Source organism: Microtus ochrogaster, unplaced genomic scaffold (assembly GCF_000317375.1).
Source record: "Microtus ochrogaster isolate Prairie Vole_2 unplaced genomic scaffold, MicOch1.0 UNK3, whole genome shotgun sequence".
NCBI lineage: Eukaryota > Metazoa > Chordata > Mammalia > Rodentia > Cricetidae > Microtus > Microtus ochrogaster.
This window is the reverse complement of record NW_004949101.1, coordinates 16,659,750-16,671,518: the sequence shown is the minus strand read 5'-3', so window position 1 is coordinate 16,671,518 and position 11,769 is coordinate 16,659,750. Positions and strand designations below refer to the sequence as shown.

Here is an 11,769-nt window from a genome sequence, read left to right as displayed (position 1 = left end):
TCCTCCTCTCCTCCTCCTCTTCCTCTCCTCCTCCTCCTTTTCCTTCTTCTCCCCCTCCTCCTCCTTCTTTTCCTCCTCTTTCTCTTCCCCCTCCCCCTCCTCCCTCTCTTCTTTATATTTTGAGACAGGGTTTTGCTAAATTGCCTAGGCCAGTCTTGAACTCACTCTATAGCCCAGGCAGGCTCTAATTTGACCCTGTGCTCCTCCTGCCCAGCTTCCTACAGAGCAGAAATCACAGGCCTGACTTCAGTTGTTCTTCTTACAGAAAACCCTGACTGCAGCTTCACCTTGTTCTCCAGATTACCCACCACAGTCCTGCGCTGTTGTAATCCAGTCGTTCTTACGCCCACTTCAACTTTGCTTCTTTGCTGACTATGCTCGTATGTGAAAACACTCAGTATGTGCACAAACACACAAGACAGTTTAGTGGGTAAGGGTGTGGCACTCCCTGGAGCTATGGTGTGGAATGGGGTTACAGTTTGTCCCCAGTTTGTCTGACTCCATGGGGAAAGAGAAAGCAAATAGCGTACTTTCGGCAGTGCCAAGAGGAAAAGAGACACAGAGCAAGCGATACTGTTGGTGACAGCGTCTATAATCTCCATTTCCATCTTGTTCACCCATGCACCCAGGGCACCAGCCTGAGAGACACGTTTCTCATTTACCACTTCAAAACCTTTGACTCAGGCTGGAGAGATGGCTCAGTGGATAAGAGCATTGCCTGCCCTTCCAAAGGTCCTGAGTTCAATTCCCAGCAACCACATGGTGGCTCACAACCACCTATAATGAGGTCTAGTGCCCTCTTCTGGCCTGCACACAGGCAGAATATTGTATACATAATAAATAAATAAATATTTAAAAAAAAAAAACAACCTTTGACTCTTCAATCCAAGTTGTTTAGCACCAAAATGCCTTCTGCAATCTGGTCCTACTGGAACTTGGGACTCCCCAAATTCTTCCCTCCCTTCTCTCTTCCAAATGGAAACATTCCAAGCTGGCCAGAGGAACTGTCATGACTGGATACTGACCTTTGGAGCTACAGTGTTTCTGTCCCTGCCTGTCTAGGATTGTCCCTTTTGAATGAACTGGTATATAGAAATGTCCACTAGATGGTACTCGCTGATCTGCAGCAGGGAGCCACCAAGCTGCTCCAGGACTTCAGATGATGTGTAAGTACCTACAACTGGGTTCAGCCCACTTTAACCTCATTAGCCACTCTCCCTTTGGCTAACGCCTCTGCTCATCAAGCCTCCCTCAGAAAGCACTGATCCTCTCCCCAGAGGGTCTGTTCTGGGCTTTAGCCAAACCCCAGGCTGATACTCACTGGTTCTTCTCCAGTTCAAGCAGGAGATCCTGGCCTTCAGCTTCTAAAGCCACCAACACCACATCCGGCTTCAAGATCTGACCAAGAAGGAATGCAGTGACACATTAGGCCTCTGGGCCACCTGCCTGCCAGGGGACAGGAAGGATGTTCTAGAGCTGGCTAGAGAGAAGCTCATAGGAATGACAGGTCTCTGCTTTACAAAGAGTGAGCCAGTGTGGGGGTGGGAACTCAAAGATGTTCCCAGCGCTTGTGTTTGAGACAGGGTTTTGGCCCCTTACAGATGCATGAACAGCTTGCCAGGGGCTCCTGGGCCTTTCCCTTGGTCGGCCCTCTTCTTTTGCTCCTAGAAAAGGTTTGAAAAACAGTGGGCACTAAAGGTATCATGACTGGGTGGGCTGCAGCTTCAGCCATGCAGGTACTGCCTGAGGGCTTGCTCTGCTTGCTGGTTTGTTTTGGGTGCTGGAGTTCAAACCCAGGCTCTTTGCGTATGCTACACAAGGCAAGCACTGAGCTTTGTTCCCAGTTCCTTGTTATTCATCTTGCTGCCTTCCCCGCCTTCCTGATGGAACCCAGACTTTTTTTCTCCACCTCCAATTCCGGCACAGTGCCTGGTTCTCTAAAATTCCATGTGGACTCCAGGCTGGTCTCACAACTGAGCTCAGAAAGTAAACACGAACCCCAACTTAGGCCCCCCCAAAAGTGTTGACTCTCTCAGCTAGATGTCAGAAGAGCTGGCCTTGGCCCTCTAAGCCACCTCTCCTCTCTCCCTGACTTTGCCTCTTTCCTGCTGTCCACTCTGCCTGGCTAGAAGCCAGAACTGGAACTAGCCCAGGAGATTCCAGGGAAGAGGCTGCTGTACTTTTTAAAAATGCTTTCCCCACCCTTGTTGGCTCTTCCCTTTTATCCCAAAATGCACTGGGCTGGGACCCTGGCCAAGAGTCATGCAGGGGAGCCCTTCCCCAGCAGGTGTAGAGTGCATGGCCCTCACTTCCCCGGTCATAGGCCCCTCAAGGGTCCAAACATAAGCTTATATGGTTGGAATGCTTCTTGATTTATAAGCAAACATTTGCTCTGGGAGAAAGGGAGTAGCCCCGATGGGAGGTCCCTGTCCCTCCGCAGCCCTTGCTGCCTTCACTTCTGCTCCGTGTTCATCCTCCCTCTTCTGCACCTCAGTCCCACCCTGCAGTATGCTCCTGTTTGTGAAACAGACACACTGCTGGCGTTCCCCCTGCCCTCACAGGATCCCTAATGCAAAGCAGAGCCCTCCGGGATTCTCCACTCAGCCACAGGCCAAGCCAGGCAAGGAGAGAGGCCACAGTCAGGGCGACTCTGGTGTGCGTCCAGTTCTCCCTTCCACAAGTCAGCTTTGTTTGACTACTTAAGAGAAGTCCCAGAGGTCTGGGGGATCCCAGGGAAGGCCCTACGTTGGAAGGTTTGAACTTCTGGGAACCCATAGACATTGTGGAAATGCTTTCTTGGGTTTGGACAGTGGGGCTGCCCTCTCTTGCCTGGAAATACAGAATCAAACTCTCTAGCTTGAGTAGTTGTAGGGAGGGATGGGGAAGGTAGCCAATTGTCTGACGTCGTTTAGAGCATAGGAGGCCTCAGACTTCTGGAACCAATGAGCTATGAGAGCATGAGCAATTTCACAAGCCATCTGGAGCTCAGTGTGCCTCTCTGTAAGGCTGGCCTCTCAGTTTGCAGCATAGCTATAATGGCGCACACAGCTGGGGCGTGACTATACTGAGGAGAATGTGATGGGCAGTACAGAGAGGGCTGGGCAGTGTCCTGGAGAAGCAAAGCGGAGTGGGCTTTCATCTGGAGATAGCAGGGAAATGGACCACTGCTTCTTTGCCACAGGTGGATTCCAGCCACAGAAGCTGAGATTACAGGACAGCAATGCATTCACATGTTCCCCACAATCATGGCCAAAGGAGGATGTTTTGTGTCCTTCCTTTAAAAGCCTCTAAAGTTGGCGTGATGGCTCACAACCTGAAGCCCACCAGAGCTACGTAGTGAGACCCTGTCTCAAACCAAGCAAAACAGAACAGAACAGAACACACACACAAAGCAGCTCCAGAAAGGCTTCCAGCCCCAGACTCTGAACTCATGTCTGCCTAGTTGAGTGGGGAGAGCTTGGATGTTCCCCAGTGGAGGAGAGGGTTGGGGCCAGGAATAGAAGGGGTAGGAGGGAGGAAGCCCGAAATGACTTCCATGTGTACAGGCTCACGCCATCTAGATGTCTCCCTGTCCCGCCCGCCCTGACAGGGAGTGGCTTCAGGGTACAGTGGTTTGGTTCTGAGAATCCCAGGAAAACTGTCATGCTGCATTTTGGAGAAAGACAAAGGCCCAGGGTTATGGATACTGACCGGCTCCTCCAGGGTGACTTTGAGCCAGAGTCCTCCATCCAGGATCCAGTGGGGAGTAACTGGCTCTCCAGGGACATTTCCTGGTGTGAAGACAGAGCACAGAATCAGAGCAGGTAGGAGCAGGAAGCCAGCAGGGAAGGTGAAGCCCTGAAATCCAGGCTCCATTTGCAGCACTCCTGGGCTTGGTGTTCATAGGGCATCCCTAGAGTGGAGCAGTGGCCAAGGAGGTGGCAAAAGAGAAACTAAGGCACCAAGAACATTCCCATTGGGGGATCTGAGAGTGGCCAGACCTTGGAGAGCTGGCTCGGAGTCAGAGAGCATGAGAAGAAGCCCAGACCCCAGTGCAGAAGGGGTGGGAAGGAGGAGGCAGCCTCCTCTGGTATTTTTAGAATGGACAGCAGATGCCTTCAGGGTGAAGGATGTGTAGCCAGAGGCTGTCTGTCTCCTCTGCCATCTGAGTAAGAAACCACCAGATGTCTTGCTCAGAGCTCCCGTTGGGGTTGATGCTGATGGTGGGACTCTGAGGGACCTAGCCCAGAATCCCCCTGCTTTTATGAGGGGAAAGGGGTCCAGAGCCTCGGTGCTCCTAGGCCAGGCCTTTCCAAGGGGGCTCCAGGAGGATTCCAGAGCCAAGCATTACTCAGAGGGTGCTGGAATGTTCTTCAGGAATGTTCCTACCTCCCCTCTCCTATCTGGTCCCAGCCACCCTCACAGGGCCTATCCTGCAGAGCCAGGCTCTGGCTGCCAGAGCCAGCAGGGAGCCTTCTCAGTCCTCCAGCAAGCCCAGCTCACAGAAAAACAAAGCCCAAAAGAACCCCACCCACCACCAGCTCTGACCTCTGCCCTGCCCAGGCTGAGGGCTATCTCTGAGGTTGACTCTACTCTTTCTGAATCATCCCAATCTTTTTCCTCTCCCATCTCCTCTCAAAAGTCTGGAACAGAAGCTGGAGAGGTGGTTGGGTGGTTAAGGCTGCTCTTCCAGAGAACAGGCTTCAGTTCTCCACACCTGTAACTCCAGGTCCAGCACTCTGTCCTTCTCTACCAGCCCCCAGGTAGACCTGGTATCTCCATGGTACACAGATGCACATGCAGACAAAATACGTGCACACATTTTAAAAATCTGGGATAGCAGCTGCTCCAGGAACCCCCTCCGTGAAGCCCAGGTGCTTCTTAGTTAATGAGACATCATGGGGAAGAGGGTGTGGCTTTGGAATGGAGGCTGAAGAAGAAAGGAGGGCAGGAGAGAGAAGGGATAGAGATGCCTTCCTGGAGGTGAAAGAGCTCTTAGTCAAGAGAAGGCTCGACTGGGTATGGAGAACTACATCTTGGTGGCTCAGGTCACCAAGGGTGCAGGATATGGGCGTTCTCTGTGCAGTCCTTCAGGGACACCTTCAGGAAGGAGGCAAGGACGGAGCTAGGAGTCTGAGTGGATTAAAGTGGAATCTGAGGACGCCAGTCTGGGTTGGGGAACAGAGAGGCGGTTTCTCTTATGAGGTCCATCATTACCTATGCCCTGGCTAAAGGCAGTACAGCCCTCATTCATCCCTTTCAGAACGGTAACGGAGCAGAGTTCCTAGGTATCGGGTCGCCTCCAGGCTGCCCATCAACCAGTTCACAGTCCTTCCCATCTCCTTCCTGGTGCCTCCTCTGCCTTCCGGTCAGCCGTGTGCTTGGTGTGTGGATTTTGGAGACTAAGGGCCCTGTCCATATCAGAGTGAGGAGAGGTTACAGTAGGAAGAGAGAGTGGCAGTCCCCAGGCACTGCTAGGCACACACCCCGTTTGAAGAACAGCCACATAAGGCACCGGTATAAACACCATATAGGTTGCCTCAACCCAAGACAAGGGGAGAATGGAGCCTGATGGAACAGCTAAGTCCATGGGCAGGGCACAACGCCGAGGACCCCAGAGGATCAGTCCTTCCTGGAAGAGGAAGACTCTCTGACCTAAAATAGTCTGGAGATGCAGAAGCCTCGGAGCAGAGCTAGGAGCTGGGCAGCACTGAAGGGGGGGATAGGGCCAGCCCAGAATCCCCTTCCCATGTCCTTTCCTGACCAGGTAGCACAGGGTCTGGAACTCTCTTTTCCACTAGTTGCTCTGGAACCCATGACCACCACCACTTCACCTGCCCTAGAGGCGCTCCCGGCTCGCACCCTCACCTGGAAACATCAAGGCGCTCCTCAGGGGACACGCGGAAAGTAACAGCTGCAGCAACAGCAGCACGGGAGACCCCCCGGACCTCCCGCACTCCGGGCCCATGGCTGGGAGTGCCTTTGCCTCCCTCTCTGGCTCCGCTATTGGCTCCACCCCGGCTGCAGGGGGCCCGCCTCCTCCCGTTCTCAGCCTGCCTCGCGCCACTTCGCAGGACCCTGTCTGTCCCTACCCTGGTCCGCAGGACTTGAGCTCAAGCTGCGGGAGTCCGGGCGACCCTTACTGGCGGCAGCGGTAACAATCCTACCTAGGCTTGCAGAGGGAGAGGAGAGAGGGAATCGTCGCGGAAAGTTCTTAGAGAACCTCTCCCTGTGTTGAACAGAGGCACTGGCTGCGGAACCCCCCTCCTTCCCTCCCCACCCCCACCCCCCGCAGCAGCTGTCAGGTCTGCCCAGGGAGCATCTACGGTCCTGGTCTCCAGAGTGACCTCTGGACCTGCCTTTCTACCTGCCCTGCGCGAGGATTCCTCCAAGGATCTGTCTACCCGGGCTTAGTGACGCCTGCAGTGAATCCTTCGGAGGTAGCTGTCCCCTGCCGCCCAGGAGCTCGTGAGTACCTAGGGGCCTTGTGGAGGCCGCGGTGCTGGAGATTGTGGTTTCTGGAAAAGGCGATGGTGGTGGGCGCAGGGGACCGGCAGCGATGACCAGGGTAGAATTGTACAGTGCCACGGATTCCCCAGGTGTAAGGAATCCTCCAAATTTTAGGGGACATTGCTTTCGTGTTGTAAAGTACACTTCGCGATGCATTTGGATAGCAAAAGATTTATCTTTGAAATAAACTGGTTAATAGTTTGGCTGTGAGAATTTGGAATGTAAAAGTTCTGACGACAGAGAAAACTACGTGTACAGAATTCAAACATCAAACAATATCAGGCAATGGGGCCCTCTTGGATAAAGACAGGACACTCAAGACTGCCAGCCTGGACAATAGAGATCTCCTGGAAGAGAGAGAGAGAGAGAGAGAGAGAGAGAGAGAGAGAGAGAGAGAGAGAGAGAGAGTCCAGCATCATATAAACTGGGTGTGGCACACACACCTGTAATCCCAACAGGTGGAGGCAGAGGACAAGTTCAAAATCACCCTCTGCTACAGAAAACTGAGTGGGATCGGCCTGAACTGGAGAGGGTGGGCTCTGTCACCAGGGAGATGGCGTAGTGAGCAAATGGCCCTGCTGTGCTATTTGAGCTCAGGTCTCCTGCAACGGCAGAATGGAGCACACACCTTTAAGACAAGTGCTGGACATGACAGAGACAGGCAAATTGTTGAGCTCCAGGTTCAGTAAGAGACCCTATCTCAAAATTATGATGGAGAGTAACATAGGGAGATACCCAGAGTCACCCACACATGCACGTACAGGATGATTGTACCCCCTACAGAGATACATACACATACAAAGGTGGGCATCCACACATGCATGCACAGGTTAATGTACCCCCTACACAGATACATACACATACATACTGAGGTGAGCATTCACACATGCACACACAGGTTAATGTACCCCCTACAGAGATACATACACAAACATACAAAGGTGCGCATCCACACATGCACACGCAGGTTAATGTACCCCCTACACAAATACATGCACAAACATGTAAAGGTGAGGGGAGACTGAAAGATAAGCGAGCCATGATTCACCTCTGTAAATCCAACACTCCAGAGGCAACTTGAGCTACACAGCAAGACCCTGCCTCAGAAACCAAACCCAAAAGCATAAAATGCTTAGGAAAGAATTCCTATCTCTTCAGTCTCCGTCCTTTTAATTCTCATTTCCCACAGGAAGCCACTGCTACTGGTTTCTTACATAAGTTGTTTTAGATACAGAGTTGTTTATAGACAGACAGACAGAGAGATAGCATAGTCATTCACATTTGTAGCCTATTTTTCTAGCGAATGGTTAGTCCTCCTTTTAACAATCTGCGGGACCTCTGTGTATGAAGGAGATTCGCCTTTGCCTGGAGTGTGGATTGCGTTTTCCCAGCCCATGAGTTTTAACAATCTGTGGGACCTCTGTGTATGAAGGAGACTCGCCTTTGCCTGGAGTGTGGATTGCGTTTTCCCAGCCCATGAGTTTTGCCCAGCCGACTGCCTGCGCCTTTACTTCAATTGTTCTTGTAGATGAGCAGCTTTCAACTGTATCACTATAATCACATTTTTCATGAATTCTGCTGCCACCGGACAGTCCGTAGGTCTGAATTTGAGACTGTAACAAAGAGATCACAAGGGCGTTTGTGTGCATGTGTCCTTGGCATCCTCCCTGGCCTGTTCCCCTTCTTTATCTGTCTGCCTGGGAACATATCCTTAGGAAGTCATTTGTCTGTGAATTCTCGCCTTGGGTAACAATATGGTCATGTTGGGGGCTCCAGTGCAACAGGTGGAGAGGCTGCATGTCCTTTCCCCATGAATGAGTAAGAGGGGTCACCAGAAATGCTGATGGTGGCAGAGGCTATTCTTCCACTGAATTCCCTGTTCCTTCTGCAGGTTGAGCCTGGGGAGTGGAGGGATACGATGGAGGCATCTGTCATATCCAGATTCACTCTGATGCCTCTTCCCTCATGCTGGAAGGATTTGAGAAAGTTAGTATTAGTTGTTGATGACAGAATCTAGGATCACCAGAGAGAGAGAGAGAGAGAGAGAGAGAGAGAGAGAGAGAGAGAGAGAGAGAGAGAAGTTTCTGGCAAAGCCTGGGGAGAATTATCTTGATTGTTTGGTTGAAGTGAGAATAGCTGTCCACTGTGGGTGGCACCATTCCCTACGCAGGTGCCATCTGACAGAGTTGGTTGATGACTTTCAGGTAGCTTCAGCCTAAAACAAGTTGAGGGTAGGGAAGTGGAGCAAAGCCCCAGTGTAGACCCTGGAGATTCCTCTACACATAGCCTGAAGTAAGCAAAAGCAGAGGGGCCGAGAAGAAGGCAGGCCCTTCAAAGAGCACCATGGCTCCTACAGTCAAGGGGAAAGCCACTCCGGCTGCAGAGTGTGCCTTTGCTGTCTCCTTCAGAAGCTGTCCCTGATTACCAAAGCCAGGTTATTATTCCTGCATGGTACCTCTTACTGTGGCATGTTTTACATGGCTTCCTAGTTGCCGATTTCCTCTTTCACCACACCAAAAGCACCATGATGACTGGGAATTCATTTACTGTACATCCTGGTATGGGACCTGGCCCAGCTGAAGTTAACAAGATGAGGAAGGCTATTGACATTGCTCTTGGCTGCCTCACAGCTAGACGGTGAGACTCTTGCTGAATATACAACACACTGGTTGCAGCACATTCATGAATCAAGCTAGAACTGACCTCATGGCTGACCTTCACAGTGCCAGAAGGTGCTATGCAGGTATGGAGGTGGGGGAGAAAGGTCATCAATCGTATTGTCCAATGTGAACCATGAATGCTACAAGAATGAGCTGCCAGGTAAGATGTGCCCAAAGGTGCAATAGTGACATGAAGGTTATGGGAGTAACCAACCACTTTCTGATTAGCTCTGAGCCTGCTCCACAGGAGAGAATCTATGCCTGGTACTATAAATCAGGTCAAAAGCCCATGGCTCCGGAGGTCATAGACCCTGGAAAGGAGCCTGTTACTGTTGTTCTGCTACATGGGACATGTCAAACAGCTTTCTAAACATTTGTTTATACCCATAGGTTAGTGCTGCTCTCTCCTTGACCAGAGAGCTGCAGTGGCGACAATTACTGCAGAGTCAAAACAGCTGAAAATAACAGACTGTTGAGTGCTCAGCCCTAAGTAGGATGTCTGTATCGATTCTCCAAAGGCTCAGGGGACATCAGGGAAGTGGGGCAGGGAGAATATAGGTGCTGGAGGACGAGGAAGATTACTATAAGCTACTGTGTCCTGCACACAATATGACCATTGCAATCAGGAACGCATAGCAGCGGTGGCTGGCTGCACAAGACCAAGCCATCAAGAGCAGTCACTGTTCCAACAGGCAGCACTAATTGGACTCCGGGTTATAAAAATAAATAATAAATAAATGAGCGGATATGAAGTTGGGAGGGGAATATATTGGAGGGTATCTGGTGGGGGGGCTGGCAGGCGACACTTAGGAATGAGTATGATCAAGATACGGTATGCATGTAAAATTGTCAAAGACACTCAAAATAAAATAATAAAATAAAAATATGAAGTAAAACTGACCATGTGTGGTGGTGCACACCTCTAATCCCAGCCCTTGGGAGGTAGAGGCAGATGGGTCTCTATGAATCTAAGTCAGTTTGGTCTACAGAGAGTTCCAGACCTGCTAGGGCTACATAGTGAGGCCCTATCTCAAAAATAAACAAGAGGGCTGTAGCCTCTGAGCCATGCGGAGATCATTTATTCTTGCAAAGCTCTGTCTCCTAAACCCAGAGAAGTTTCCAGACACGTCAGGGTCGTTTGTGCCAAACTCTCTAAACAACCATAAACTTACACTCTGCGGTTGCATTTGGAAGGGGAACAGTGGGTCAAAGCCGAGGGAGGTGGAGCCCAGAACATCATGGAAAAACGATTTATCAAATATTTGTTGGTGTCGTTCTCAAAAGTGCAACAGGCAGTGTCCTGAAAACTGTGCCAGTGCCCAAAGTGGGCACCTCTCACCACCTCCAAATGAGTCTTACCCTGTGATAGCCCAGAGCCTGGTGTCTGAGGCAGGCATTGTCAATCCCAGCTCACAGACAAGGTCCAGGGTGGTGCCTGGAGATGCCAGGCTGGTGCTCAGGTATTTCAGAAACAGTGATGGGTATGCATAGAAGTCCCCAAAGTCACAGTCGAGTCTTCATCCCTGACAGCCCAGAACACCCAAAAAGAATTTGTTCTTTGGCAGGGTGAACCGAGTGCTTAGAAACCCAAGAAATTAGTCAGAATTTGGACAAGCAACTCAGGGATCTGGATATCCAATATAAAAGGAGGGATATTTTTTCTCTTTCCTTCCTTCCTATTTCTTATTTATTATTTTGTGGTGGTGGTGTTGAGACAGGTCTCATTACATAGACCAGTCTGGCCTGCCTCTGCCTCCTTAGTGCTGGGATTAAAGGCGTGCACTTCCTCACCTGATCTGTTCTGCTTTTAAGAGATGAGGTTTTGCTGTGTTGCCCACCTGACCTCAGTCTCATGGGTTCAAGGGATTCTCCCACCTCAGCCTAGAGAGGCTGGGGCTGCAGGTTCACAACACAACACCCAGGAATAGTGGCAGATTTTTTTAAAAAATAAACTTTCTTGCCCAAATATATATTTGGAAAATGAGCAGCTCAGCAAATCTTTACAAAATGAATGCACTCATTTAACCTGCTCCAGAAGCTCCGTGGTGGCTCCTGCCAATCCCTTTCGCCCATCAGTAGCCATTGTATCTGCTTCTACCTGTTGCTTAGCTCTGCCTGTTCTCTGTCTTCATTGTAAACTTGATTAGGTTTAGAATCACCTAGGAGACACACCTCAGGGCATGTCAGTCAGAATGTTGGGCTGGTGTCCTAGACAGGGTAGGAAGCCAATGGGACCATCACCGGTCTCGCTTTGCTTCCTTACTGACACAATGTGACCAGCTGCCTCCTGCTCCTCCCCCCACAGCTATAGCCACTTCTAATGTCACCTTCCCCACGAAGGTGAGACTGTACCTCCTAACTGTGAGCCAAGAGAGAAAATCTTTCCTTCCTAGGTTGCTTTTGTCTGAGGCTTGGATGCAGCAGTGAGAAAAGGAGCTACTTTATACAGCCTGGCCCTAGCTGCCAGCCCCTCCCTCGGAACATTTGAAACCCGTACTCATGTGGTCACCTTCAGGTACAGCCTCTCATATCCATGTGGACAAGGTACAATCTGTCACCTGCAGGCACTGCTTCTATGTCTGTGTGGACATGGTACAGTCTGTCACCTGCAGGTACAGCT

The 11,769-nt window shown here is 50.9% G+C and overlaps 1 protein-coding gene across 1 annotated transcript in view; it reads right to left on the bottom strand.

Annotated features, from left to right (window-relative positions):
• The window catches only part of Adam33 (ADAM metallopeptidase domain 33), a 13,053-nt gene extending 7,106 nt beyond the window's left edge, over positions 1-5,947 (bottom strand). Inside the window, exons 1-3 of the mRNA XM_026788451.1 lie at positions 5,848-5,947; positions 3,691-3,770; positions 1,322-1,398 (exon numbers count right to left, since the gene is read on the bottom strand). Coding sequence (XP_026644252.1) covers positions 1,322-1,398; positions 3,691-3,770; positions 5,848-5,947 — 257 coding nt within the window. The remainder of the gene's footprint in view (positions 1-1,321; positions 1,399-3,690; positions 3,771-5,847) is intronic.
• Between the last annotated feature and the right edge of the window lie 5,822 nt (positions 5,948-11,769).